This window comes from Leptosomus discolor, chromosome 17 (genome assembly GCF_034619465.1).
Source record: "Leptosomus discolor isolate bLepDis1 chromosome 17, bLepDis1.hap2, whole genome shotgun sequence".
NCBI classification, from domain to species: domain Eukaryota; kingdom Metazoa; phylum Chordata; class Aves; order Leptosomiformes; family Leptosomidae; genus Leptosomus; species Leptosomus discolor.
This window is the reverse complement of record NC_141407.1, coordinates 1313310-1340769: the sequence shown is the minus strand read 5'-3', so window position 1 is coordinate 1340769 and position 27460 is coordinate 1313310. Positions and strand designations below refer to the sequence as shown.

General features: G+C 42.9%; 2 protein-coding genes across 2 annotated transcripts in view; both read left to right on the top strand.

Moving 5' to 3' along the window:
- Window positions 1-4174: 4174 nt before the first annotated feature.
- Window positions 4175-13399, top strand: RBM12 (RNA binding motif protein 12). The gene is made up of 2 exons (XM_009960075.2): window positions 4175-4265; window positions 8812-13399. Exon 2 carries the CDS (start codon window positions 8834-8836, stop codon window positions 11474-11476), a length of 2643 nt encoding a protein of 880 aa, XP_009958377.2. The 5' UTR covers window positions 4175-4265; window positions 8812-8833; the 3' UTR covers window positions 11477-13399.
- CPNE1 (copine 1) overlaps window positions 8927-27460 on the top strand; it is a 42709-nt gene continuing 24175 nt past the window's right edge. The window contains exon 1 of the mRNA XM_086474986.1: window positions 8927-8954. The gene's annotated coding sequence lies outside the window, so the exon portion shown is untranslated. The remainder of the gene's footprint in view (window positions 8955-27460) is intronic.

The window sequence follows — 27460 nt, the reverse complement described above, 5'->3', positions numbered from 1 at the left end:
TGAAGTGCTGCAGTGCTGCAGAGCGAGGCCCTGAGCTGCAGGTTCTGCTGCCCACCGCATGCTTTGGGCAAGCAGCTTTCCAGCAGGTTTGGCCAGCCTGGCTGTGGGTGCCTCCAGGGAGCCCAGCCACCGGCTTCTCTTGGCTGTGTCAAGGGGTGCAAGCTGACAGCTGGCCCTGCCTAGTGCCACTGGTGCTACAGAAAGACGAATTACTGGGTACTCCCTACAGCAGTCAAGGAGTGAAGTGCAGGCAGGTGGCACGCCTAGCTAGACAAAAAGGAGATGTTAGCTTGACAGAACAGAAGTTTTCAGGGCAGCCATTATCATAAATACCGAGTAGAGTATAAAATCTGTAAAAACAGGGATAACAGTGAGAAGATAAATTTAACGGTGGATAAATACTGGGAGGGGATAAGGGTGGTAAAGGAGGACAATTTGGGAGTAGAAAGAGGGGATATACAGGAAAACAAATCACGAAGTGGGGGTTATTGTGGCACTGAGCAGCCCCAGGCCTGATCCCATTGCCTCAGGACAACACACCCACTGCCCAGTTTGGCCCTGGTTTCTGTTAAGTGGTGGAAAATGGCCAAGTTAACGGAATTGCTGAACTCCTAAATTCACTAGAAAAGTGTTTGCAGCGCGAGGCGATGATTTCTTCTGATTTGGTTCTTGTGGCAGGCCGTGCAGGGCGCTTTCAGGGGGAACGGGGCTGCCGAGGCGCCCGCGGGTGCTGGAAGGCCGGGCAGGAGCATCGCCCGCGCGTGCCCGGCTGCTTCGGCGGGGGCTGCCCGGCGAGCCGTGTCGCACGTGTCCTCCGTCAGGCAACGGACAAACGGAACGGTGACGCTCGAAAGGCACCGACCCCGGGTCATCTTTCATTTTAATTCTGAAACCGGGCCCGGGTTGCGGAAGACGGGAACAACCTCTCTCTCCTCTCGGGGCTCTCCCGCTCGCTGGAAGCTCAGGGCCTCCTCCCGAGTTCCCGTTTCCTCAGCAGTAACCCCCAGTTATGCCGCCATTAACGGCCAGAAAAGGCGCCACCTACTGCCGCTCTAGCGGAGACGACTGCGCACCCGGCCCAGCCCCGGCCCTGCCGCCCCCGCCAACCCCGGGACAGGCACAGCCCTCCGCGCCGCGGACGGGCCCCCTGCCCTGGCACGCGGCCATGCCCCCGGCGGGGCGGGCGGCAGGAAGCTGTGCGCGCGCCGGCGGGTCCCACCCTCCTCCGGCTGCCTGGCCCAGGCCCCGCCTCTCCCTGGCGGCGGGTGGTGGCGCCGCATCGAGGCGGCCATTTTGTGGCGCTGCGCGGTCGGTGGCGCTGGGCTCGGCGCGGAGCGGGGCCCGGAGCCGTGCGGCTCCGTTCTAACCCTTTTTCCCGTACAGATCCCTCGGTAAGAACGCGGCGGTGCCCGGGCGGGCCGGGCCGCCTGCCCTGCGGGCCCGCGGCGAGGCGGGGAGGCGAGGCGAGGGGAGGGAGGCCGGGCGCGGCGCGGCTCGCACGCGTCCCCGCGCACAAAGGGCCGGGCCGGGCAGCGCCTCCCCCCGCTCTGCGGGCCCGGGGCGCCGAGCGGGGGCCGCTTCCGCATCGCCGCGGCCTGGCGCGCTGCGGCCGGGGGGCCCGTGCCGCGGGCCGGCCCCCGCCCGCTCCCTCCCTCTCTCCCTCCCTCTCGCCGCGCCTCCGCCCGCGCCCGGCGGCCCGCGGAGCTGCGCGGCCGGCGCGGGCAGGTGAGTATGTGCGGGCCGAGCGCCGGCGCTGAGGGCCCGGCCGGCGGGGGCGGCCGAGTGACCTTGCGGCGGCGCCGGGGCCGGACCCGCGCCGGGGCCGGAGCGCGGGAGCTGTGGCGGCGGCGGCGGCCGGGGCTGGGCGGGCTGGGCTGGGCCGGGCCGGGCCGCGCCGCAGCCGTGCGGGGCCGCGCAGCCCGGGAGCGGCGCTTCGCGGGCTGGGAGCGGCGGGGCCGCGGGAGCTGTGTGCCCGGCGGGCGCGGCGGCGCGGTCCCGTTGTCGGCGCCTCGCCCCTTCGGCGCGGGAGGCAGCGGCGCGGGGCCGATGGGATTCGCTCCGTGGGGGCTCTGCGGGGCGCCGGCGGCTGCTCCTTGCCCGGCCCCGAGGGACGAAGCGAGGCAGGCGCTCCGCACTTCGCGGGGAAGGAGGTCCCTGGTGCCTACGGTGCTGCCACCGCTTGTCGGGGTTATCCTGTAAATACCAGCGACCTGGGTGTGCTGTAACGTCCGCTAATAAAAAAACCCAAAACAACAGGAAAACCCCCAAAACCCCAAACCAAAGAATTTGGTCCCAGAAGTGCAACAAGAGTCTGTGTGAGCTTTCTTTGGAAAAAACCTCTTGGCTCTGGTTTTACACACTCTTAGACTTTCCCATTCTTCTTGGTGATTTTCCCTACCCACCTGGGTCTGTTGAGGTTAGGCAGAAAACTTACCAGGTTGTTTAATTGTTGAACTCCTCTTAAGGTTGTTTCATCGGCTGTTTGGTGTCCAGTAGATGGTGGTCCTTTCTGTATAGCGGATAGGGTGTTGTGGAGAGTCTCTCCCGTGAAGTCCCAGAAGTTGTATGGGAGCACCTGTGCCCTAGTCAATGTTTGCCTAGTTAATATGCTCTTGCACATCGGGTTGATTGGAAACATCTCTTTACCTGTGGGAGTGATGGATGGTTTTCTTTAAAGTTGAGAGAGTCGAGACTTGCAAACAAAAGTAGATGCTGCTTGGTGGAAAGATAAAACAGGGTGGACTTTTGCACCTTTTCTGAAGACTGCTGTTTGGGTTTATGTTGTTTCATGTTATAGCACGTTATCTTAGTCCATTGCAAATCTTCAGCTTGTTTTCAGTGTTGTGAAGAGGAACATATGCAACGCTGTGGTTGCTATACTGAAATATACATCAAATGATTTGGGGTTTTCTTCCAAATGGAAAGTTCCTTGTGTATGAAAGATCTGCTGCTTGAAGCAGGTGTGTTTTTGCATGAAACTGTTCTTCAGGTGATTGCATTCTGTCCTGCATTGTAAACTACTGTTTGACACTGCTAGGTATGGAAGTGTATAGTTGAATCCTTCTAATACAGGATTGCTTGTTTCTCTTAAAGGTCTAATAAAAAAAGTAAGTCTTTTCCTAAATGCATTTGCCATTTTCATATAAGTCTGAAGAGTGTAGTTGTATCTTTCTTACTTGGAAGTCTGCTGTTAATGTCCTGGAAGATCTGGGACTATCTCTGTTTTAATTCCCTATGATAGGGAGTTTGTGGATGGTTTGGTAGTACTTCTTTCTCTTAAGTTCACTTTGGTAACGATGCTTATAACTGAAAACTGCTTGTTTGGGTTGTGTGAGGAGGAGGCTGTTATCTCTTCTTAGTGTGATTCATTCCTGGATAGTTTTCCAGAGAATCACAATTTTAGTATGAGATGGTCCACTAAGCAATGAACGAGCAAGGATTTTCCATCCCGTCTTTAAATACAAAATACGTATGTTGCCACTTAAAATGTTTGGCTCTTTTGTCGAGTTGTAATCCCAGGAAGACAGTTTTTATACAGGGATGAAAATTGGGCATTTGATCAGGATTTGGATACTGAAGTTACAGATTACAACTGAAAATGCAGTATCTCAGTGGGGAGTTCTTACTGTGTGCTCAGTAGAGGTGACTGCCTAGAGGTGGTTGTGAAATGTTGCTTAGTTTCACCTGTTTGTGTGACTCCTGAAGAATTCTTCATATGCAGCTATAGGGAGGTTTTCTGAGGTGTGGCTTATGTTGCTTTGTTCAAGCAAGAAGATGCGCAGTTGGAGGAAGGAATATCGTTATTGATGGAGCAAGGAAGGGTTTGTTAAAATTCAGGGTTCTCAAGTATGTGTTTCTTTGCCTTTGAAAGAGTGGTTTGTTCACCTTTTGGTGTTGGGAAAATTTGAAAGATTCTTTGAATGTTTTCTGGTTCTTTTTATGTTCTTTGTGGAAGGCATATTCATGTCTGGAAACCATACAAAAACCGTGCAATGCAATTACCGACAAGTCATACAGGGACAAGGTATTAGAAAATGCACTCCTCCTCTTGTGGTGGTTGTATGTTGCAGTGCCTTGTGGTGGTCGCAGGTTTGAACTTTCTATATATACAGTTCTTTGTGGACTGTTACTGCTGTTCTGTTGCCTGCATTGATTTTTGCCTCCATTTATTCTTTATTGCAGTCTAAAAGTTGGTTTTAATTGGTTGCCCACAGGATTGGCTTGGCTTCTGCTACTTGTTAAGAAAAAAACATCTGTCTTTGCAGGTAAGAGCCTTTGAATTGAAGACTTCTTATATGCATATTGAGTATTTCTTAAGAAATATTTGAAGCTTTGGGAATCTGTGAATTGGTATCAGAACCCTTGGGTCAAATAATCTATAGCTAGTCTCTTTACTTTGACTCCCACTGGTGATGGTGGTTCTGGCAGTGTTGTTCTTGTAAACAGAATTTTCTGCCAAACTAATGTTTTGTTGTTTCATCAGTATATGATAGTCCGGAACCCTCTCCCAGTTATTTTGCACTGTTGAAAAATGTAGATACTTTGCTGCGGGCCACAGGTCTGCACGTTTCTAGCTATTGAGGTTTAGAAGTGTACAGCAGTTGGTTCTAATTAGGTTTTGCAGCATTTGAAGGCATCAGATAGGCTCAAATGAGCTCAGAGATGACTATCTTAATTGAATAGATTGATTTTAGCCTTTTTTTTTTAAAAAAAAAAAAAGCAAAACTAGTCTGCAGTTTTAGCTTTTGCTAGACAGTCTCAGCCTGGATACTTAAAATTCCTCCTACAATACGAAGTTATTCCAGTTCTTAGTCTTCATCCAAGAATTGCCAAATATGCTGTGCGTGTGTGTGTACCGCCTGAGTATCGTACTTTAATGCTCCCCAGGGACTGTGTTGAGTCTTCGAAACTTTTCTTAATTTGAAAAATGCATACATCTTAAAAGGGTAGCCTGGTGTTTTTATCAATTTATGCACATGACTCAAATTATGTGTATTTTACTGACTAGCACATAGGTGGAAGTAATATTGTCATCTTGTACACCTTTTACAGGGTAACATCAGCGTTTTTTAAGATGTTCCTGTCAAGACACATAAAAACTGCTGTTAAGGCTCATCACATGAGGTGAATCAAATTGGTTGTCAGCAGCCCTTTACTCCCTGTGTTTGGTCTTGGCTTGCTGAGGGGGATGGCTTGTCCATAGTACAGCTATAGGATTTTGTGTTCTGATCTCTCCAAAAATACACCAAACACACAAAGTAACAACAAAACCCACTTTTGTCTTAAAGTACTTTTTGTGCAGAGGGAAAAACAGGCAGCCTGAGAGCACCTCTAGCAGCCCAACAAAAAGCCTTCAATGCGCACTGAACAGGCATGTAGCCTGTTACGTGTCTGAAGGGAATGTTGCCTCTGCATGGCTGTTGATCTTTACAAGTGAACAGTGACATACTTGAGCAGGATTTGCTTTTTCAGTAGTTGGAAAGTTTGAGTGAGTAGGTTATTGTCTCCTAAGTGTGTTTTGGAAAAAATTGGATTTTGGGAGTGGTTAGAAATGTGAAATTTGACCCTTTTGGCCCTTGTGGTTTTTCTTTAAATCACACAAACAAAACTAATACTTTGTTACAGCACTGAAATCCTGAAAAATTTGAAGCAGTTATGTTTTGAGTTGACAAAATATTTTTTTGCCAAAAATACTTGATGGAGTAAAGTCTTTAAAATTATTTTTATTTATACCATGCTACTGTTAGCTCTTGCTTAATAGTAAGCATTTGCTTAATATCATGCATGGAATTAACTGCTGAAGTCATTGCAGCTAGTTTTTCTAGCAACTCTACGCATAAGCAGCTGTTTGGCATTTTTTGTCGATAGTGATTTAGTGGACCTAAATAGAATAAATAAAATAATCAAAAAAAACTTCCAGGTATCTCTTAGCATTTATAATGAAGTTCTGAATTTAGTGCAAAATTGAAACACTCGCATTATCCCAGAAGTTTATGTAAATGTTCAAATGCTTGAACTCTCAAGAATTCTTTTGTGACCTTGTCTGTTAATTTGTCTTCTGGGCTGGATTCATGGAATCATTAGTAAACACAGTTATCTAGCAGATGCCTGTTCTGATAAAGAGTATATCGTGTTCCAAAGCAGCAGATCTGAGCAGAAAAACCTTCCCAAGTTGCATGTGTTCAACTAATGGCCACATCAGATCATCATCCCTTTTGCATTAGTAAGGAAATAACTAAAATTAATCTCCCATTTAACACAAGAAACTTCAAATGTCTTAACTCCTGATGCATAACAATTTCTGAAACTCATTTATTTGTGTAATAGGTAATAAATTAAACCTTCTAGCAAGATTTGCTATTAGTTTGGTTTTCAAAGCATAGGTGCAGAAACAGGGATGCTTTTATACTGCTTGCTTGCCTCAGGATCATCTAATTCAAAACCAATCCTGTAGCATAATACAGTAAACTGAGGTTTTACTCTCCCCATTAGTATGGCTTCCTTCAAGTAGGCAGAATTTTTATTTTAACTTTAGTTTCAGAGATTGCTATCAACGTTAGGCAAATTTAAAATAGAACTACAGGATCATTGGAAATAACTTGCTGTTTTAAAACAGTGCAAGAAGTCTTACATGCTTTCTTAGATGTGTATCTAGCATAGATAGTTCTTACTTGGACCTGTTTTTTTCATGTGGGCCAGTTATTTTGCTGTTGGAAAATGACCAGGCAATGAACTCTGTTCTCAAGTTATGTGTAAGTGTCGCTGTAAGAGATAAATGCAAATGTTGCTTTTGTTACCTTGCCATGGGAAAGTTGCTTAAAAAAAATAATTCCCTGAGGCTTGGTATATATTCCCCTTCTGTTGCTGACGTTCCTTGGTGGAGTAGGGGTTTTCTTAGCTGTGTGTACAGCTAGATCTTGGTTTTTAGACCTTCTCGCGTTCGTCTTGCAGGTTCTGGTCTCTCTCTCAAGACGGTGTAGTAAGGAATCGGACGTTCATTCACAGCAGCTAGAGCAGCAGAGCTGACTGTGCCAGTGGGCTTGTCTGCTGTTCCCTTGAGGGAGGAGGGTCCTCCACACTTCCCTGGTGTCAGCTGGGTGTGGGCCAATGCCCCATAATACCAATACCCCAGTGTGGTGCTTGAGTCCATTAGCGTATGGAAGGGGTTAGCTGTGGTTTGTTGGGAGACAGAACAAAATACTTAAGTACCTGCTTGAGTAATCTGAAGTTCCATCGTGCAAACAAAAGAATTGCTTCTTTTTTTCTCTCTGTAGAATTGTTACTCTTGTTTTCATTAAGTACTGAATTCAGCCCTGTGTCATATAGTGGCTTTACCTAGAGGTTGAGGATGTATTCAAGGCATGTCTACTCTGAAGCGATTGGAAGACCTGGACAGGCAAATGCATCTGGCTTAAAGATTTGACTGTATGCCGGGGTGCAGTACTTCAGTGAGTGTGGAATGTTGGAGATAGTTGCTGATCGTAATTGGTCACAGCTTTCGTATATGGCCAAAAGTCTTTGGTGCACTGCCTGCTGGTGTTGCATTGTATCGCCTGGCTCATCCTAGATTTCAAATGCTTAGTTGACACCATTTGTATGTGACTAATGGGACCTTAGAGGTCTTCTGTACAGATACCAAACTGGCTTGTACTTAGAAAGTCAAGAAGTTTCAGAGATGAAGTGGCTCAAGTGAAACAAGGTGCTACTGCTGACAGTTTAGGATGAGAGACTGGCTTCTGAGCTGATGAATTGTGCTAGTATCAATATGATGCCTTCAGTCTTTACTGAAGGTTTGTCAAGAATAAGTGAGAATTGCCTGATTTCCTGTTTATCTTGAACTTCTGATACGACCTCAGGCTCTTCTGTTCGATGTGTACAAGGTAACTGTCAAGATCTCCCTGTTCAGAGTTGATCTTAAGCTTCCGCTAACCTCAGCTTCAGAGGCAAAAGTAACTTACTTGTGCCTGAGATGGAAGGTGGAATGTTAGACAGAACATCTGCAACTATTAAAAAATCGTATCTTGTTTTTAAAAGGCCAAATATCTAGCTAGGGTATGTATAGCTGTTAATGTAGTTTAGGTGAGGTCTGTATAGTCACAAAATGTATGGGACTAGCTTGTAATGTTAAAGTAGCTTCATAGCCGCCTAGACCTCTTGCCTTTGCTAGGACAAAAATAGTATAATACACTGACAAAGATCAGTATAATCTGGATGGTCTCTGTCAGGCTGTCATGTGAGTCTCACTGTTGCTAGTTGTCTGTAGTGGGTTTTTGTTCATAAGCAACCCACTGTTTTGTTCCTAGTTGTCTTCACCTGGCAGGAGATAAAATCCCTCCCCAAATGAAAGAGGACTGTTTATTTCCCATAGGTGTACTGAATTTTTCGCAGTCACTTTGTCAGGTACGGTGGATACGATGTCAGTGTATGGTAAATTAATTTCATTTGCTTGGCTAAAAGACTCATTTTGCTTATGTTCCATTAAATACTGAACTACTGATATGATAGTTCTGATTTTTGCTGTTCCTCAGGTGTGGTGTTTTTTTTTTTTCTTCAACTGACACTTGTGGGTCTTAGTTTAACAGTTATTTTGGAATTTCTTGTGCAAAATGTATACTGATTGTGTTGGTAAATGTTTAATACTTCAATCTGTATGAAGTAAACATGAGTAAGGAACTTGGAATATAAACATGCTTAATCTTTGCAAGATGTTGTTAGGTGTATGTAAACAAATATAGTAGATGGTGTCTGTAGGTAATTGCATGGTGTCATAAACAGTAGTCTGACATAGCCGTTGCCTTTTCTCATCTGCAGGTGTGTGTTGTTTCAGCGCAGCATGGCTGTGGTCATCCGCTTGCAAGGTCTCCCGATTGTGGCGGGGACCATGGACATTCGCCACTTCTTCTCTGGATTGACCATTCCCGATGGGGGCGTGCATATTGTAGGGGGTGAACTGGGTGAGGCTTTCATCGTTTTTGCCACTGATGAAGATGCAAGGCTGGGTATGATGCGCACAGGTGGTACAATTAAAGGGTCAAAAGTAACGCTGTTGCTGAGCAGTAAAACGGAGATGCAGAACATGATAGAACTCAGTCGTAGGCGTTTCGAAACTGCCAATCTAGATATGCCACCAGCAAATGCTAGCAGGTCGGGACCGCCACCTAGTTCTGGGATGAGTGGAAGGGTTAACTTGCCTACTACTGTACCTAACTTTAATAATCCTTCTCCTAGTGTAGTAACTGCTTCTACTACTGTGCATGAAAACAATAAAAACATAGCCACGTTTTCTACTGCCAGTATGGGGACTGCACCTCCAAATCTTGGGAGTACTTTTGGTAGCCCAACGTTTAGCTCAACTATACCTAGCACAGCATCCCCGATGAACACAGTACCTCCTCCACCAATCCCTCCTATCCCAGCTATGCCATCTTTGCCACCAATGCCTTCTATTCCCCCGATACCTGTTCCACCTCCTGTACCCACATTGCCTCCTGTTCCTCCAGTTCCTCCGATACCCCCTGTGCCCCCCGTACCTCCAATGACGCCTATGCCTCCCATATCAGGAATGCCTCCTATGAATCCTCCACCCGTAGCACCTTTACCCACTGGAATGAATGGGTCTGGAGCAGCAGTGAATATGAACAGCGGCTTGAATCCATTGTTTATTGGTCCCATGAATCCTGTAAATCCTATCCAGATGAATTCTCAAAGTAGTGTCAAGCCCATTCCAATCAATCCAGATGATTTGTATGTCAGCGTTCATGGAATGCCCTTTTCTGCAACAGAATCTGATGTGAAAGACTTTTTCCTTGGGCTCCGTGTGGATGCAATCCATATGCTGAAGGATCATGTAGGTCGAAATAATGGAAATGGACTAGTTAAGTTTTTTTCTCCTCAAGATACATTTGAAGCACTGAAGCGAAACAGAATGCTGATGATTCAGCGCTATGTTGAAGTTAGTCCTGCAACAGAGAGACAGTGGGTGGCTGCTGGAGGCCACATAACTTTCAAGCAAACCATGGGTCCCTCTGGGCAGCCGCACCCTCCTCCTCCCCAGGCTCATGCTAGGTCCAAATCTCCTAGTGGACAGAAAAGGTCACGGTCGAGATCTCCCCACGAGCAGGGTTTCTGTGTTTATTTGAAAGGTCTTCCCTTTGAATCAGAGAACAAACATGTGATAGATTTTTTTAAAAAGCTGGATATAGTTGAAGACAGTATTTATATAGCTTATGGTCCTAATGGGAAGGCAATTGGAGAGGGTTTTGTCGAGTTCAGGAATGAAGCTGATTATAAAGCCGCTTTGTGTCATCATAAGCAGTACATAGGGAATCGCTTCATTCAAGTTCATCCAATTACTAAAAAGGCAATGTTAGAAAAGATAGATGTGATTCGTAAAAGATTACAGAACTTCAACTATGACCAGAGAGAAATCCTCATGAATGCTGAGGGAGAACCAGGCTCCCCAAAGTTGTGTGCACATATTTCTAATATTCCATACAATATAACAAAAATGGAAATCCTTCAATTTCTAGAGGGACTGGCAGTAGAAGAAAACTCTGTACAAATTCTTGTTGATAATAACGGGCAAGGTTTAGGACAAGCACTGGTTCAGTTTAAAGCTGAAGATGATGCTCGTAAGGCAGAGCGTTTGCACCGTAAAAAACTGAATGGAAGAGATGTTGTTTTGCGTTTGATAACTGTAGAAGAAATGAGAGATATTGAGAGAAACCCACCATCTCAAGGGAAAAAGATACTGAAAATACCAATACAAGGAAATGCTGCTGTGCCTGGAGCACAGGGCGCTGGTGGGGATGAGCATGCCTTCTTGGGGGGAAACTCGAAAGATGCAAACAATGGTCCTCCGTTTAATTTCCCTGGTAACTTCAGCGGGTCTGGCACATTTGGTCCCCCTCTGCCGCCACCTGGCATAGGTGGCTTTCCTGATTCTAGGCCAGGAATACCTACAGTTGCAACTAGCGGTTTGCCTGGTGCAGGTATTGAGGTTCCAGGTTTTGCAGGTGGTCCTGGTAATTTGAGTGGACCGGCAGGTTTTGCAGGGGGTCCTCAGACTTTTGGTAATGGTCCTGGCAATTTAAGCGGACCACCTGCTTTTGGTGCTGGTCCTCCAGGAATTGCTAGTGGTCTTGGGCATTTAAGTGGACCTCCAGGGTTTGGACCTGGACCAGGAAATATACATATTAGTGGACCCCCAGGTTTTGGAACAGGGTCTGGGAAGCCAGGACCAACTGTCATTAAAGTGCAAAATATGCCCTTTACTGTTTCAGTGGATGAAATTTTGGATTTCTTTTATGGTTACCAAGTGATCCCTGGTTCGGTGTGCTTGAAATACAATGAAAAAGGCATGCCCACTGGAGAAGCAATGGTTGCATTCGAGTCTCGTGATGAAGCAATGGCAGCTGTTGTTGATTTAAATGACAGGCCTATAGGCTCCAGGAAAGTAAAACTTGTTTTAGGGTAGCTGTTAATATGAGGTAGTTGTAGAATAGATATTCATAGTGCTGTGATAAATGCATCTGAATTGGTTTTTATAGTTATTTCCAGGATAGAACCTGTGGATTGTTTCAATTGTAAAACAGATTGGTTTTGCTAAGGCAGGGCACTGGGTTAGCCGTTACATTAAGAAACACTGCGAGGATAGATGCGCAGTGGATTTTCCGTACAAGTATGTGGAGAAGCTAGACAGGTTGTTCCTCATCAGAGAAGTTTGGTAAACTCTACTGGGCACGGTGCTTATCAAGGAGTCTAGATTGCTTTCACGTAGTTTTGGATAAGGGAAATAGATGAAGTCAGTGAAGCTCTTCAGTGGGTGCTCTTGCAAGCCATTGTAAAATAGATAGCGATTTCTAGATTTGGTTAAAAGCTGGCTGAATTTGCTTTGTTTACAGGTCAAAGCTTTGTTTAAAGTCCTGATTTTACTCTGCAACTGAACGAATTCTCAGTGTACACAGATTAATTGTTTTGTGTATGTATATTTTTTCCCAAGATTCTCACTGTATGAACAGTTGAATTATGCCCATTGCTGATGTGTCTACCAAACTAATTCCTATAAGTATGAGCAGAATCGTTCTGTAAAATTCAAGCTGTTCTTTGTGGAATAACCTTTAGTTATTTATATATTGCGATTATAACTGTGCAGAATAAGACTTTTGCCACAAGTATAGCTAACCTCAAACATTGTCATATGAGTTTTATAGTACACTTATAAAACGTTTGCAGTAGAAGTAACAACTTGAAAATACTCATTATTGTTTAAGTAGCTTGATTTGTTAGGATTACCTGAATCAGTTGGGATAGGATCTTTGACACTAGGCAGATATTGATGTTGTGTTTCTCATGTGTCTTGAACTCCTTACATAGAGTCTCTGCTAAGAGAACCAAAGTGGTGATTATTAGTAGAAGATTGGAGTCCAGCGAAAGTTTTAAATTAGTTTATATAGGGAAGAAACTTTTATCTTCAGCAACTCTGTCGTGAATTACTGCTATGGGTGAATTCAGAGATAAAATTTATTTTTCTCCAAAACTTGAAAATACTGAGTTTACTATATATTTTTGCAATAAAGTTGTGCTGTTGTATTCCAAGTCTGTAAAGAGTTGCCATTTTCTTTGCTGTGCAGTAAAACCTTCCATGGAAAAACAGAAAATTGCAAAGGAAGTAATTACACAAGTGAAAAGTAGATACTTTTTTTTTTTTGGTTTGGTTCATCCTTGCTTGGCTTATGATAAATTTTAAGACTTGGGCATTGCCTGAAAAATCCTGCTATTCCCTGCAAATCATTGTACTTAAACATAGTAAACTTCAAACAGTTTTGTTTTTTGGAGAAAGAAAACCAGTGCCTTTTGGTGTTGCATATCATGGAACACTGAAGTGTATGGTCAGGCAAAATTGAGAGGTGCATGTGGCAACAGTTTTATTCATGTGGTGTGTAGGAGAGATTTGAAAACCTGCGCAGCGCTGCATCCTGAGAGGATTTCACAGTACAGGAATATGTGGAAGGATTGTATAAAGGTGTACTTCAATAAAGAGGCGGTCGCATTACACGGATGCTTCTGTAATTCGTTAGCATAATTTTGTTTTGACAGATTACTAGGTGGTCCCAACTTTGGAAAAGTGATGTGATTTGTATATACTGTTTAAAATTAAGCCTCCTGTTAATAAAACTGTCTGTCTCTGAAGCTTCATGTTATGCGTTTCAACAGTCTTTGGGAGTAATGTTTCAACAGCAGATCTTTGTTTCTTTTTTTTTTTTTCCTTTGAAAGTCTGAAAGTACTCTTGCTGATGTCAGAAAGATGTGTGATTAGGAGTCAAGCCTTTCAGTTTATTTTTAAATTTTGCTCTTTGTTTTTTAAACAACTTTTATTAAAGTTTCATACTATATTGGAGTTATATGGGTGCTTGTTTCTTCATGTTTCACATTAGAATAAAATTGCTGAAAAGGAAAACTTGGCTTCATTGTTCACAGAATTGATTTAAGGTACTAGTGTGTGTTGACTTGCAGAAACTGGTGATCACTTTTTTCAAGTTCAAATGAATCACAACAATGCTTGCCTTGTTGTGAAATGTAATTAAACTACAGGTGTCTGGAATTAGATAAACAGTTCTGTGTTACTGTCTTTTAATTTCATGTCTCAATCCTCCTGGTGATGGATCCAGGGTTATTAGTGTTTGTGTTAGACACAGCATATGCTGCGAAACATGCTTGTGTGCCTGTTCCATTGGACTTTCTAAAAGTGCAGGTTTGTTTTGGAAATCTTTCATTTTCTGATTCTTGATTTTTCTGTACGGTCTAAAGATGTTTAAATACTTGCCTAAAAAAAGCACAAACGAATAGGCAAAAAGCCAGTGGTGTTGGGAACGTGGACATGGATGGAATGCTTAAGTGGAGGATTTGGGGTGGGGAAGGGGCTCTTCCATCTTGCAAGCAGTTTTGCTCCATATCTTTCAGCATAAATTAGTAGTAAATATCCCTTCTTCCTAGAGGGTAGGCTCTTGGGGGAAAAAATAGGAAGTCGTAGCATATTTAGAATTTCTGTATGTGCTGTAAACAATACAGCTTCTGTCCCAGATAGTTATGGCTGGTCCTTTAAAGCATGTATAGAGAAACATTCATTATCAAGTGTCACTTGCAAGTATAAGAAGTTTTCTATAACAACTTGCTTTCATGTTAGAAGCAGCCTTAAACTGCATGTCATGCTAAATTCTGAGGGGTACCCTTATATTAACAGGCTAGATTTGATGCAGTTGCTTACTTTGCACGTGTTTATATCTGTGAACAGCCTTAAAAATAAGGGGTAGGACCTCTGAGTCCCATCTCCAATGTAGAAGGTATGTAACTGCCCTTGCGTAGACACTTCAAGGCTGGCTGCTAACAAGAGGTTGCAAAAGAAAGAATCAGCTGATGGACACTGCTCAGATTTGCAGTTGTTTAGGCCTTGATGCTTTGAGTGTCAGGAGCTGACATCCTGCTTAGCCTCGTTGGAACAATGCAGTTGGTGACACTGATGTCCCAATTTCTTCAAGTTATGGGAAGAAGGTACTTGCGTTTTTATAACTGGCTACCTTGGTGTTTTTAGCAGTTTCAGTGTTAGTGTCAAAGTGCTACTTCTGAAAAAAAAAAAAACCCAAACTGGTAAAGTGTTATATTCATGATGTGATTTCTGCTAAACGTACATGGTTTTGTCATCCCATTTGCTAGAGAAAGTACGAATGTAATAAATTCTTCAACGGTAAACTTGTGACCTGCGTGGAAGAAGTGCCATGTTTAGATGAAAGTTTCAAGCAGTTGCACGTAAATGCTGCAGTCAGATTTTGACACAAGTCAATTCTGTAATATCAGGGACAACTTTAAAGCCAGTTCGTTATTGATGAATTGTTGCCATGCTCTAAATCTAGATTTATGGGAGGTTTGAGGCTTTGTAGGTTTAAAGAAAACTGTGATAAGAAAGGATACTTCTTTTTTATTCTAAGTGGTGTTCCTTTCATGGTATTTAATGTTTTCCTTGAATGTCTACGGTTTGAATTTGTTGTAAGTGGAGAGGAAGATAAATGTGAAAAATGAAGACTGTAGTCGTGTGCCAGTTGACGTTGAAGGTCTGCCTTCTAAAGACAATACGTGCTGGTCAGTTCTAAGTTGCTCAGGCTGTCCTTAAAGATGTTGTTGCCTGTGCTGTGTGAAATTAGCAGCTTGTTTTGCTGAGAGTGTTTTGGTGCACTGAAGACTGCAGCCTCTAGGAAAAAAAAGTATTTTTCCAGGTACCTACACACCCCAGTGGTGCATTAACTGTAAATAACTATTTCAGTTTCTATATTTTGTTCCTTCTCAGTCTTCTGCTGTGGTGGTTCCAAAGCTGCTGCTTCCTGCAGCGAAGGCTGTCAGTCCTCAGGCTGTTGTCCAGCAGTGTGCACCTGCGAACCGTGTTGGCCTTCTGATCCGCAGAAGTGAGACCACTGCGTACTGTGGAGCACTGAAAGCCTCTGCTTGGACACCACCCCGCCCTTTGAGAGCAGTTGTAGGGTGGTCATCCAGATAGGTGAATTAGACTCTGAATCGAAGGATTGAAATTCCTGTTTAATATGGACTCTAGTGCGAGTAAAAGACTAATTTCTGCTTTTGACAAGGTAATTGGTTGGAAGGAAGCAGTTTTGAAACTGGACCGATACATTAGGAAACATTTAGTTTGAGTCTAGAGAGATAAACAAACGAGTTTTATGTCAGTTTTCTTTTTTAGGTATTGTGCAGGTCTTTCAAAAAAATACAAAGAGATGCTGTTGCTGTAGGAGGCTTTTCAGAAACAGCCTTGGGCCTGGAAGCAGTGTTGCGGAATGCATTTGCTCGTCTTTGCCCTTGCAGGTTTGCTGATGCTCCCTTCTGTGCTGTGGCTGTAGTTTCTTTCATGGTTTTTGGAAGACTGAGCTAGAGTTTGTGTACAGAGCAAATGACTCTTCCTCCCGGTGGAAGAGGAAGTGAAACTGTCTGTTAAATGCTTCTGCAGGAAGAGTAACCTCAAAGAGTTCTCTTCCTATCTGTTTTTGGCAGAGAACGTGTTTGTAGTTGAAAGATTTGACTTTCCCACGGAATGAAAAAGGTGTTGGTCACTAGCGTGCATTCGACTTCAGGTTTGTGTCTGTGTACTGAACTCCACTACCCTTTCCCTGCCTTACGATCAGGTAGGTGTACTGGAGCATATTTCCTATACAGCTGGTTTTGTCAGTAATTTTCTTGGAGCTTTGTTACTACGTGGAATGTTTGGGTATTGTTTGTTCGGGGAGTGCATCCCACCTTCCTGACTTGGATGCTTTTTACTTGTGAGTATAAATACCATGTTTCAGAAAAGAAGCCCTAAAAGTGTTCCTTTTCCATAGCTCCAGACTGAATGCGGGTGTCAGGTGGTTTAGCTGTGACTCTTCTCTCACTGGTGCTCACTTCTGTGGGGCTTCCTTTGTTATCATTCTATTTTTATATGTGTGTTCACAGCATGGCAGCTTAGGGGAGAAGTGACCAGATGAATTCTGACCCGAGTTCCTTTGCTGCTTCTGCAGAGTCAAAGCTTACTCCTCTGTGGCTGTTTTCTCTTGTACGTTCTCATATCTACACTCTTAAGTTCAAAGGGTCTTACCAGTTGCTTCCCAAATATATTAAAGTAAGCTTTCAGAAACAGTGAATATATTTCCTTGTAACATGAGTCTGATTTCCACAAAATCAATTTGGTAACTCTGTATTTACTACTGTCACACCTGGTTCACTGTTTTTCCACAGCTTTTGGAGGCCTTTTGTTAGGAGTTACTAGTGAACTAAACCATAGTTCCTCATTCAATTGATGGTAGGTCACAGCCAGGATAACTTCAAGGGGTAGATTGGGGATTGCCTTTCCGGTACACAGTGGAGGGAATACAGTTTTCCTGTAAAGTCAAACTGAAAATTTGGGACTTGGAAGGCTTGCACAGGGAAAACAGGAATTGATCCTGCCTGAAACTTGGTTGGCATAGTCTGGCCTTTTGGACTGGTCACTGCTTCCGCAAGGCTGGTGACTTTGAAATCTTCATGTTGTAGTTACAGTATTGTTAACCCAAGAATCAGTAGGATGGTGTTACTCTGGTTTCTGACCATCTGAAGGTAGGTGGAACTTTGGAATATCTTTGGGATAGCTATTTCTCAGTTTCGAACAATTAGTTTAATTTCCACCCTATCCCATTAAATGTGACTATGGGGACGTAGTGTTGCTCTGTGTGACAGTAGAAAGGTTAGAAATGCTTTTTAGTCACTTAGAAATGAAGGCAGGTTTTGGGAGGAAAATAGCAATATAGTCAAAACCTAAACTACTTCAAGAATTCCTTTTAGGTAATTTTGGTTGTGTGCCTTTTATGATAAAATTCATAGGGCTGCTGTCACTAAGATTTCAAGCGTCTGTGTAGCACTTACTTGCTTAGTGACCTTCTTGCTGCGGTGGCATTTGCCAGAATGTGCTCCATAATACGAGCTTTTTAGGAAACTTTTGTTTTCAGCAGTTAAACCAAAACATTGCTGCTTGTTTTCATGGGAGAATGGGTATGGAATGTGAAAAGTCCTTGCTTGTTTGAACAGGAAGCTCAACTCAAAAGTGAAAGCGATGGTTGCCGATACCATTTCATTATTAGCCAAGTGTTTCTAATAAAAGGTCGTTATTCATAAATCCCATGTTCTTCAGGAACACTAATGCCACCAGCTACAAATGTAAAAAGGCTAATTAGGGTAAAATTAGACACTGGCAGTTCATTGACTGAAAGTAGGGGAAACCCTGGTTTTTGAGGAGGGAAGGTGGAGTTGTTAAATGTTACTGATTCACTTGTCTGGGATTCCCACTTCCAGCATTGCTGCACAGCCAGTCTTCTGCGCTATCTGTCCAGTCTCATATGGACAAATGCAATGTTTTTATAGCACTTAGAACTCTTTCACCTATGGACTTGAATGCTGTTAGGAGGTGAGGTAAGTGTGTGTAGCTAATTTGTCTCCCAGTAACCAGTAAGCCAGTGGCAGAATGTTTTCATCCTCACGTTAAAGGCACATCAGCGTTAACATCAGTGAAGTGGCATTAGGGTTGAAGTTGAAAGGTTGAGGCAAAACTCAACTCTTTAGCTTTAGTAAAAACAACCAAGTGATGCCCTAATCTAATGAAGAGTGTGGTTCAGAAACTTCAGCACTGAGCTTGTGTGAAACAGCAGAATAGCTCTGTGAGTATGGAGTTAAATTCTTGAACTAATCTGAACTAATGTAAATACTGTTGAAAAGATAGAATGTATGATTTACATAATGGATCTAAGTGATCTGCTGTGAAACAGTTAAACCTGAGCCCTGCACAGTCTTACATATTCTTAGATTGTAAATCAGAATTAGTTTCGATGGTCAAGTCTGTTAGGGTTTTTAAAGACATCTTTATTTGTTGTCACTTCAGTCAGTGATAACCCCTGTGTGTATATAAAAGCATTTTGAGTAAACTGGGTGCAACTCAAAGAAAAAAGCCTTTCATGTATATCTGAAAAAATTACATACACAACACCGTGGCATACTGCACAAGTGGCCTGGGGTTTTTTTGAGGCCTTTTTTTGTCACCTGGACACTCATCCCTCCCTTTGGGTAACTGGCACTGCATTTTTAAGATGATAATCCAAGCGGCACTTCTTCCTTGCAATGCAAGCAATATGTCGTGCTGTTTCTTTGAATGGGAAGAGACTGTTCGGCTACCCTGATTACTCCAGGAGCAGGAAGAGTGTGCAGACAGCGTTTCCTTGTGCTGCTTTTCATGTTAAAATCTTAGATGTAGTTGTGCCTGTAAAAGTAACTTCAAGCAGAAACAAGAGCAAGTTTTCTGAAACCCAGAATGCTTTGATTTAAACAGAATCAATAATAAATCAACGTAACATAAATCCTAGTAAGAGCCTGCAGATAATGTTATATCTATATGAAACGTAACCTATTTCCGGTGCAGTGTTATGACTGAATACAACCGTAGGATTGTAATTTAATTCTGTTACTGCGAAAGGCGAGAGGAATCCCCGTAACCGAGATCTGCACCAGCCACGGTGTGGTGATGTATGTAACCTTCCTCTCCATCTTGTTTAGTCTGGAAGAGGTAGTAAGAGCCTGTTTTGAATGGTTTTGAGCAGCCCACGCTCCCAAGGTCGCTTGCGTGTATAACATGAAAACAGATACTGTGTTAATCGTTTCATGATCTTCAAGTCCCCCTGCTGCTGTGTTAGGTACACGTAAAAGCCCTACTGGTGAAGAATCGGCAACGAGCAACCTGCTAATGTGCTGAGCCTGCCTGATGTTACTCAGCCATGCTCTTACTGTGCAGATGGTGCTCTGCTACCCAGAGAATGTGCAATCTGCAATCCGAATTTCCAGGTTCCACCTGATGGTGATAACTCTGAGTCTCTCTACTTAGAGTAAATGTAATTCAATTCATACCTTTACAGCTGTTAAATTTACTCTCGGGTTTTAGTCAGAGAAGTTTTTGCTCAGAGGGAAGTTCTCTGCCTTAGTTTGGTGATATTTATTAAAAAATTGTTGGAACTAGTCATTTGACTTTCGGAAAATAAAGATGTCCACCTGTGGGACCATCCAGTATTTGGTTATATGGGTTTTTAGGCTCTTATCTTGCAGAGACTTGTTTTCCAATGGGTGTGGAATACCTTTGTAGCACATTCAAAGTTAATGGAAACAGACTTTTTTTTTTAGGGTATAGCTTGAATAGTTACAAGAGTAATAAAAGTTACATAGTACATATGCTCTGGACAGCAGATGTGGAAGAAGCACTTGAGGAAATACCTGTTTGCGGTTCTGGAATCGCTTCTTCCTTAATGCAGGGGGATTGTGTGGTCATTTTGGCCCAGTGGGCGCCAAGACAAGCGGAATAGCTTGAATCTGTCATTGTAATGGGTTTGTGCTTTTGGGAAGGTACAGTGGCAGGAGAAGGTAGACCTGGAGTTGAACAGAAAAGGGCCACGAGGTTGATGTAGTGTTTTGTGGCCTTTAAATATTTCTGTTGTTAATCTGGATGGGGGAGAGAAAAAACCCCCACCTTTAAAAATCCCTTACCAAATGCTTTCCTTTGTTCTACTTCCTTGATGTCAGGCTTCTGTGGTGGTGGGTTTTTTGTAGGTTTTTCTGTTTTGAAGCATCATTATTCTGCAACAGATTAGGATGGAGAAGTGAAGATGTTCATACTACAGATGGTAGTAACTAAGTGGTAGAAAAGTATTATGGGAGCATGAATCTCTTTCTTAAAAAGACCTGTATACTCAAAAGGAGAAAGAAGAACTGAAAGATGGTGTTGGCATAAGAAAGGCTGAACTTGCAACGAGTAAACTGAAGAAATCAATTCCTTATGAGCACTGCAGAAGCAATATTATGGGATATTTTTTTTCCAGATCCTATTTCCTGAAGAGTTAGTCAAGATTAAAGTCCATAAAGAAGAAAACATGAATATATAAATGTGAGAGAGAGTGTGATTCTGTAATGCATGAGAACTTGAAAGGTCGCTTCTGCTTTATGTCTTCACTGATTTTTTTTTTTTTTTTTTTTTTTTAGGCAAGTTGTCACTGTGCAGTAGTAACTCCAGGGCAACCAAGAGTAGTCTAATGAATTAATGTGCGGTATCCCAGCTTTTTTTTAGTAATCATTCAGCAGTGCAATACAAACAAGAAATGTGGCAAGCTTTTCATTAACTTAGTGGCTATTGGCACTTTATGCTCACCAAAATTCTTCAGTAATGTGAATATTTGGTAAAACATCAAGGATTGATAGAATGTATTGCTGGTATATTTCTTTTTAAAGTCTTATTTTGAATTCATGCTTTTCATACGTTATGTACTAGTCTAGACAGAGGGACTGTAATGAATTTCTGCCTTGAAGTCAGCCACGTAATATCATGGCTACGTTTGGGGGAATAGGTAAAATTATGCAGGCTCTAGAGTAAGTACAAGATGGTTTAGGTTTCCAGCCTTTGGAAAGAGTAGATGTTGCTAAAGGGATTGGCAGAACAAATGCCAAGACATTGCCTCAGAAATTGTGGGTGCATGTAAGTAAGAAGTGGTATGTTGATGTACTTGCAGGTGAAGCTGCAGTGTAGTTGAAGGATGCAAGAGGAGGAATATAGCTTGGTCTTCAATATCATCTTCAGGAGTTTGGACTGAAAAGTGGAGGAGCCATAGCTGGCTTGTGTTGTTTGGGGCATGGGAGAGAATGTTTAGCTGCTTATGCCTGAGATGGGGATAGCTGGAGTTTTAAGGGAAAGAATGAGGCCTTACTTGAGCAAGGCAAAGATTTGCCATGTAAGATGCTGTGTTTGGGGTGTTACAAAGGTCAGTGTGGTTGAGCTTCCAAGTCTGTCTTTCACTTAAGTTGTTCTTTACATTGTGGTAATAAATATTTGAGAATCGAGGGGGTGGGGAGAAAAGCTGAATAAAAGAATATGAAAGGAGTGAAAAAAATCTGATTTGGTGGGAGAAGTCGGTGAGCACTTCCAGGATTGCAGTTAGTGTTCCAACTTAAGCCAAATGAATGATGGGCTCTGAAGCCCCAACCTGCTTTAAGTTAGTTTTTCAAGGAAACAGTTTTTGATATTCTGCTACTAAATGCTATGAAGAACTTCGAAATGAGTTTTCTTTTGCATGAAGAGCTTGGAAAAGTAACTTAGCTTTTGCTTAAGTTTGGGGGTTAATTTGAACCCCATTGTAATTTAATACATTACAGACTATTTGAAATGGAATCAATGTTGACCTAGCAGTTTATTTACTTATTTCTCAGAAAATTGGAAGATGTATGTGTGTGTATATATATATAGCATAGGCATGCACAGGCCTTTCTTTGAGCTTGTTGGTTGTGATGAAGGGGGATATTGGTGGTGCATAAGTTAAAGGTGAACGCTGGACTGTGTAAAGGTGAACTTGAAGAAGAAGGTGGTGTTTCACTAGAGTTGGGACTTGGCTTGTTCGTTGCGAGGGAGGCTGCAGTAAAGAAGATGAAATTACTGAAGTTCTTGTTCGCGTTTTCTGCTGGAAGTTACAATCCCATTTGTGATTTTTGTGCTTTATTTCAGCTTTTCTTAAACTATTGTGAACTTATTTTCATTATAATCTAGATATATAGATTATACAGATACTATCATATAGATATTTTATTAGCCGATAGGTGTGGTGCTTAGTGACATGGTTAGTGGTGGACTTGGCAGTGTTAGGGTAACAGTTGGACTTGATGACGTTAAAGGCCCTTTCCAACCTGAATGATTCTGTGATTCTATAAATGGGAGCTTTGCCTTCTCAGTTTCCACGGATGTCTCAGAGGTCAGGTTGCCACAGCGCCAGCTCAGCACTCATACCCACGAGCTGCCTTCAGATACAAACCCCCCAAATTCTCGTTGTGATACAGGCGCTGCAGGGTTCATATGGAGACAACTCAGTAAGTACAAGTCGGTCGGAGCTTCGTGCGTATTCACTAGTGTCTTCGATGCGTACAGCCACCAGCCTCTTTGCATAAGGCTTGTAGTCAGCTTCAGAGCTCAAATGCTTGTCTGGGCTGGCGGCTGCGTGCTGCGTACCTCTGGTTGTGGCTTGGAGGGGTTCAGTGTCAGCACAGCCTCAGCATTTCACCGCAGCACCCTGTAGGAAGCATGTGTCAGCTTTCTGCTGTGTGTCTGTCCTCGCTGGGAGCTCTCATCCTTAAAATTAAGGCTGTCTGATGGACCATGGACACTCCTTACCAAGAAGGAATCAAGCTGCCAGAGCAGTTTGGTTAGAAAGGTGTTCTTAATAGTAGTCAATATTCTGTTTCTTTTTTTAACAACTAGGAGATGCCTTTTGTTTCAGGTTTTATGTCAAATGATAATAACACTTAATTAACCCCCTTCCCACGCAGTTTTAATTGATCAGTCAAAATGTATGATGACAGATGACTTGGAACACAGTATAGAGAATACTGATTTATTATCTGCCTGTAGTAATGCTGGTCTTAACCATCCCTGCTCCAAACCCCTGGGAATAATGAAATGGTAGAAAAAATGGTAGCAGTTTGTTTTCTGCAGAGCTTCTGGGCTGTGGGTTGAGGCTCTGTGGCCCATGGAGGAGCTGGTGTGCTGGAAAGAGGCTGTATTTATTAGCAATTTTGTGGACTGTGATCTTTCTCATGAGACTCTCTTAATCTCATCTTAAAATAAAGGTGGTTTTAAGTGCATCAACTGTACATCAACTAGTGATACAAACCTAGCTTTATGATTTCTTTAAGAGCCTTACAGGATTCGGGAAAGTAGGATCACATTAGAATTTTTATTTTGATAATACATTTAGAAGGTGTTGCTGACACTACCTCTGCACCAGGGTCAGCTTGGTAATACCAAAACCTGAGATGTAACAAGCTGCCCCCTGACAACTGAACTAGTAATCTGAGGAAGCATTGCTTCTGATGGTCTGCACATTCAGGGATCACAGCAGGAGAAGAGAGAAGAAAGATGTCTTGAAGGAAGTAGCCTGATAACTGCAAGCTGTGGGATTAAATGAAAGCAATGGACAAGGAGGGGACCATGTTGTTGGGAAGGGCAAGATTTATAAACTAGGGTAGTCTCTTTATGTGTGTTGGGTGTATTTCTTGAGTTGTTGGGTAGTGTAAGGCCAAGATGGTAAAAATTGCAGTTGGTGCATACTGCTGGCAGGATTGCTGGCATTTCTGTTGTGTTTGTAGGCAGAATGTAAGGCAGAAGCTACAAGTCAGTCCACTGCAAAATAAACTCATTGGAAATCAGCTGTCCTTAAGCACATGTGTTACAGCCTCAAGCTTGAGTTAAGCAAATTCTTAAATTAGCGTGTAATATTTGGGGTACGCTGAAATAGAGTGTGTTTGGTATCCTGTAGAGTGACGTGGTTGATGAGAATTTATTAGTATGATTAACTAGGAACAAACTGCAGGTTTTCTTCTGCTGAATCCTTGCTTATACTCCATCTTACATGGAGCAGTGAAACCAAGCCGGCCCACAGGACTGGGTTCTGTGCAAATGCTGACATTTTCTCTCCAGAAGACATCACTACTGGCACTACTGAAAATACTGCTGGTGGTGTTTGATGCCATGGAGTTACTAGATTTTTCTTGTCCTCCAGGTGACTCCATGTGAGCTGCCGTACTGGGGTGATCTGAATTACACCCCACCCCTGTGCTCCCCTTCTTCACCCTGTTCTCCCCAGCCTAAAGGGAAAGGGGAGCCTCTGGCTTTCAGGCTTAATGTAGTATGGAAGTGTACAGGAACAAATGTTGTGGTTCGTTAACTCGCTTTATGCGGTCCAACCCTTGATCTGTAGTTGACTAAATGGTGGCACTCCTGCTGCAGAGGGATAAGTACAGAGGAGTTTAGTAATGCTCGAGACACCCATATGTGGCATTTTGGGGAAATGTGAGGCTCTCCAAAGCTCTGAATTGGGCAGTTACAATCTTTCAGCACTCTTGTTCTGGAGCTTGCTTCAAGCATAGGTGAACAAGTGCTTTCTTCTCTTACATTTGATTTGCTTTTAAGCTTTGGGTAGAATCACTAGAAGAATAATTATAAGTTAATATTAGACCCGTCTATGGACTTGGTTTTGTTTACATTGGAGAGTGGTTTTTTATGTATGAAAGGAAGTTGGTTTTTCTGTAGAAACATGTGAAAACAGTTAGTTCTGAAATGCTTACATAAAACTTCCAAAAGTGGCGGGTAATTCCTTATTCTTCTGAATGTGTAACGTGGATCTCCTACGTGATTCTCCTAGAATGTAGCATTTTTTTTGTCTTGGTTTGATTATTTAGGACCAACTTCTTTACTGGTAGGCTTCAGTTCTGTGTAGCACAGCTTTGTTGGAAATACAGTATTTGTATTTCCTGTGTATTACACAACTGTTGGAGTTTAGGATCTTCTTTACACGGAGGAGGTGGTATGCATAGTAAAAATAATTCTCTTTTTAAACTGGACCTCAGTTTAGTTGTCTAAGCATTTCTTAAAGTGTACGTAGTCTGGAGCTGGTTTGTGTTTTACTTGAATAACTGGGAATGACATCTGGTTGAGCAGTGATAGTATTCGTACTCCCTGGAGTATGCGCTCAGGATCTTACGGACCTCTGTGGATAGTACTTTGCTCTAGAGTTTATAGGGGCAACGTGGGTGATGTATTATTTTTTCCTCTATGTGGTGTTACTTCATGCGCAATTCGAACTAAAGGCAAAAAATAGAGGTGCCTGATGGATCTGAAGCTGAGTGTTGGAGACTCTTCCCTTGAGAAAGGAATTTGCAGAACTTGGCTCAAGATGAAACTTCACAGGCGATGCCTCTCAGCAGTGAGATCCCTGACTTGAGAGCGTTGGATCAGATGTGTGTGGCTGTTGCCAGTATAAGTTGTTGATCGTTGGTATGTAACGTGATTTTACAGGCTGTTTCTAACAGGAGCACTTACCCAGTGGCTTGCTTACGCTGCCTTTTCTTCTGAACCTGCTATGCTGGGATGCACCCAGTAGCTCTGTTGCAGAGTTTGAATTTACTATCACGTTTGGAGTTCATTTTAACTTGGCAAACTGAATTTCTGCTGCTGTAGAATAGTTTTCTGACTTCCAGACCATGCTGTGCCTTCATGTGCCAGTGGTCAGTAAGTTGGAGAGGTTGTTAAATTGTTGTCGTTGCAAGTGGTTAAGCATCAGTCTATAATAAATCCTTTCTGAATTGAATGTATTTTAATACCTTTATGGAAAGCAGTTTGCTTGAGCTGCTGGTTTTGCTTTGGAAATACCCGTTGTCTTCAGTAAACCAGAAGCTTCAAATAATAGACATCAATATTAGTTATGAAAGGTGTTTACGAGGGGGGGAATAAGAAAGCAATGAATTTTAGAATTTCTGGAAATGTTGGAAAATAGGAAAATTTGAGTGTTAGAAGAAATGTAAATAATCTGTCATAGAGATGAATTGTTGCAAGTCTAGAAGCTAAATGTATTTTGTGTGTATGAATGGATATAAATATGCTCTCTGAAACCTCAGTGAAACAACATGAGATTTGTTTTTTGAAATGTTGACTTGAATCTGAAAGCTGAATGAGACCGGTGTTCTTTAAGTGCACGCCAAGGAAGAAAGGAAGGTCATTAATAAAAATAGTAAACCCGTACGTTCTTTCTGTTTAATTACACCAAGCCGTATACTTGGCCTGGGATCACAGCCCTCGTGCTGTGTTGGAGCACAGTAACCACGAGAACCTTTTCCTCTTAGCAGGTACCTGTTATACAGCACTGGCGAGCGGTGAAGCGTTACCACTTGGGCAGTGGGGGTCAAACCCAACCGGTGGTGCCATGCTCGCTCCCTGGGAGTCCGCTGGCACGTGCCAGCTGGGCAGCTTTCACAGTGATGAAATAGCAGGATGATGTTGCAGGGTTGATTGAAGTTTGGAACACAGAAGCTTGAGAGGAAAGAGAAAGCATCACAGGCTTCTGCTTAAAGAGAAACGGGATGGGAGGCTGCATTGGGCATGGGGTTGTTCTAAGTGCAAGTGCCAGTCGCTGGCATTTTCAAAGCTTTTGGGATGGTCACTCCACTCAGAGTGAACAGAGCCTTTGTGGAGAGAGGTGGAGATAAGTCACCTGATACATTTCACATAAACAGTTAAGTTTTTTACAGGAAAAGAGATGCAATTACTATAGCAAAGTACAGTTTACTATGAAGAATGAAACTGAATTCCAGAGTTCTTGCTTCAAGGAGGAAAACACAGTATTTGAGCCAATGCTTATTATTATTAAGTTCTGTTTACAAATAGCTAATAACTGAAGTTGGGGCTAGTTTTCCTAATCGATGAGAAACTCCACTAGTTTTTCCCCATTCAGTATTTTTGTGTGTGTTTGGGAATGAAAATATATTAAGCTTTTGATATTTTTTTTTTAAGCTTTTCAGATGCAGGCAGGTTTCAAGAGGCTTGTACTTCTCCCACTAACTGTGCAAGCAAGGTAACTGGGTGAAGGTGCTTACCTAGAGGCTAAGCAGATCTTCAAGCTTGACTGAAATGGATGCTGTGTCTTAACAGACCACCTATTCCTTGCTCTTGCTGCTGCGATACCTAGACTAGTCTATGATCAGGATTTTCTTCTGCTGTTATTCAAGCAATAGATTGAAACTGGTGAACACCATACAGCGTATTGAAAGCTGTGAAGTGAAAAAAACTTTGTGTAGGCTCTTCAAGGATGTCTGTAGGCAGTAATGTATAAACAATTGCTGGCTGAGGTTCAAACTGATGTTTTCAGATTAAACATGATTTTTTTTTTTTTTTTTGGTCTGAATCTGTTAAGGAGCTATCCTTCCTCTTCCCGTAGGGGTTCTTTCTGTAATTGTTAAACCCACTTTCTTGTTATGCCCTGAGTTGGCGAGGAGGGAGTACAGCCTGTTAGAAGAACAGTTCCTGCTCAGCCGCTCCGAACAACCG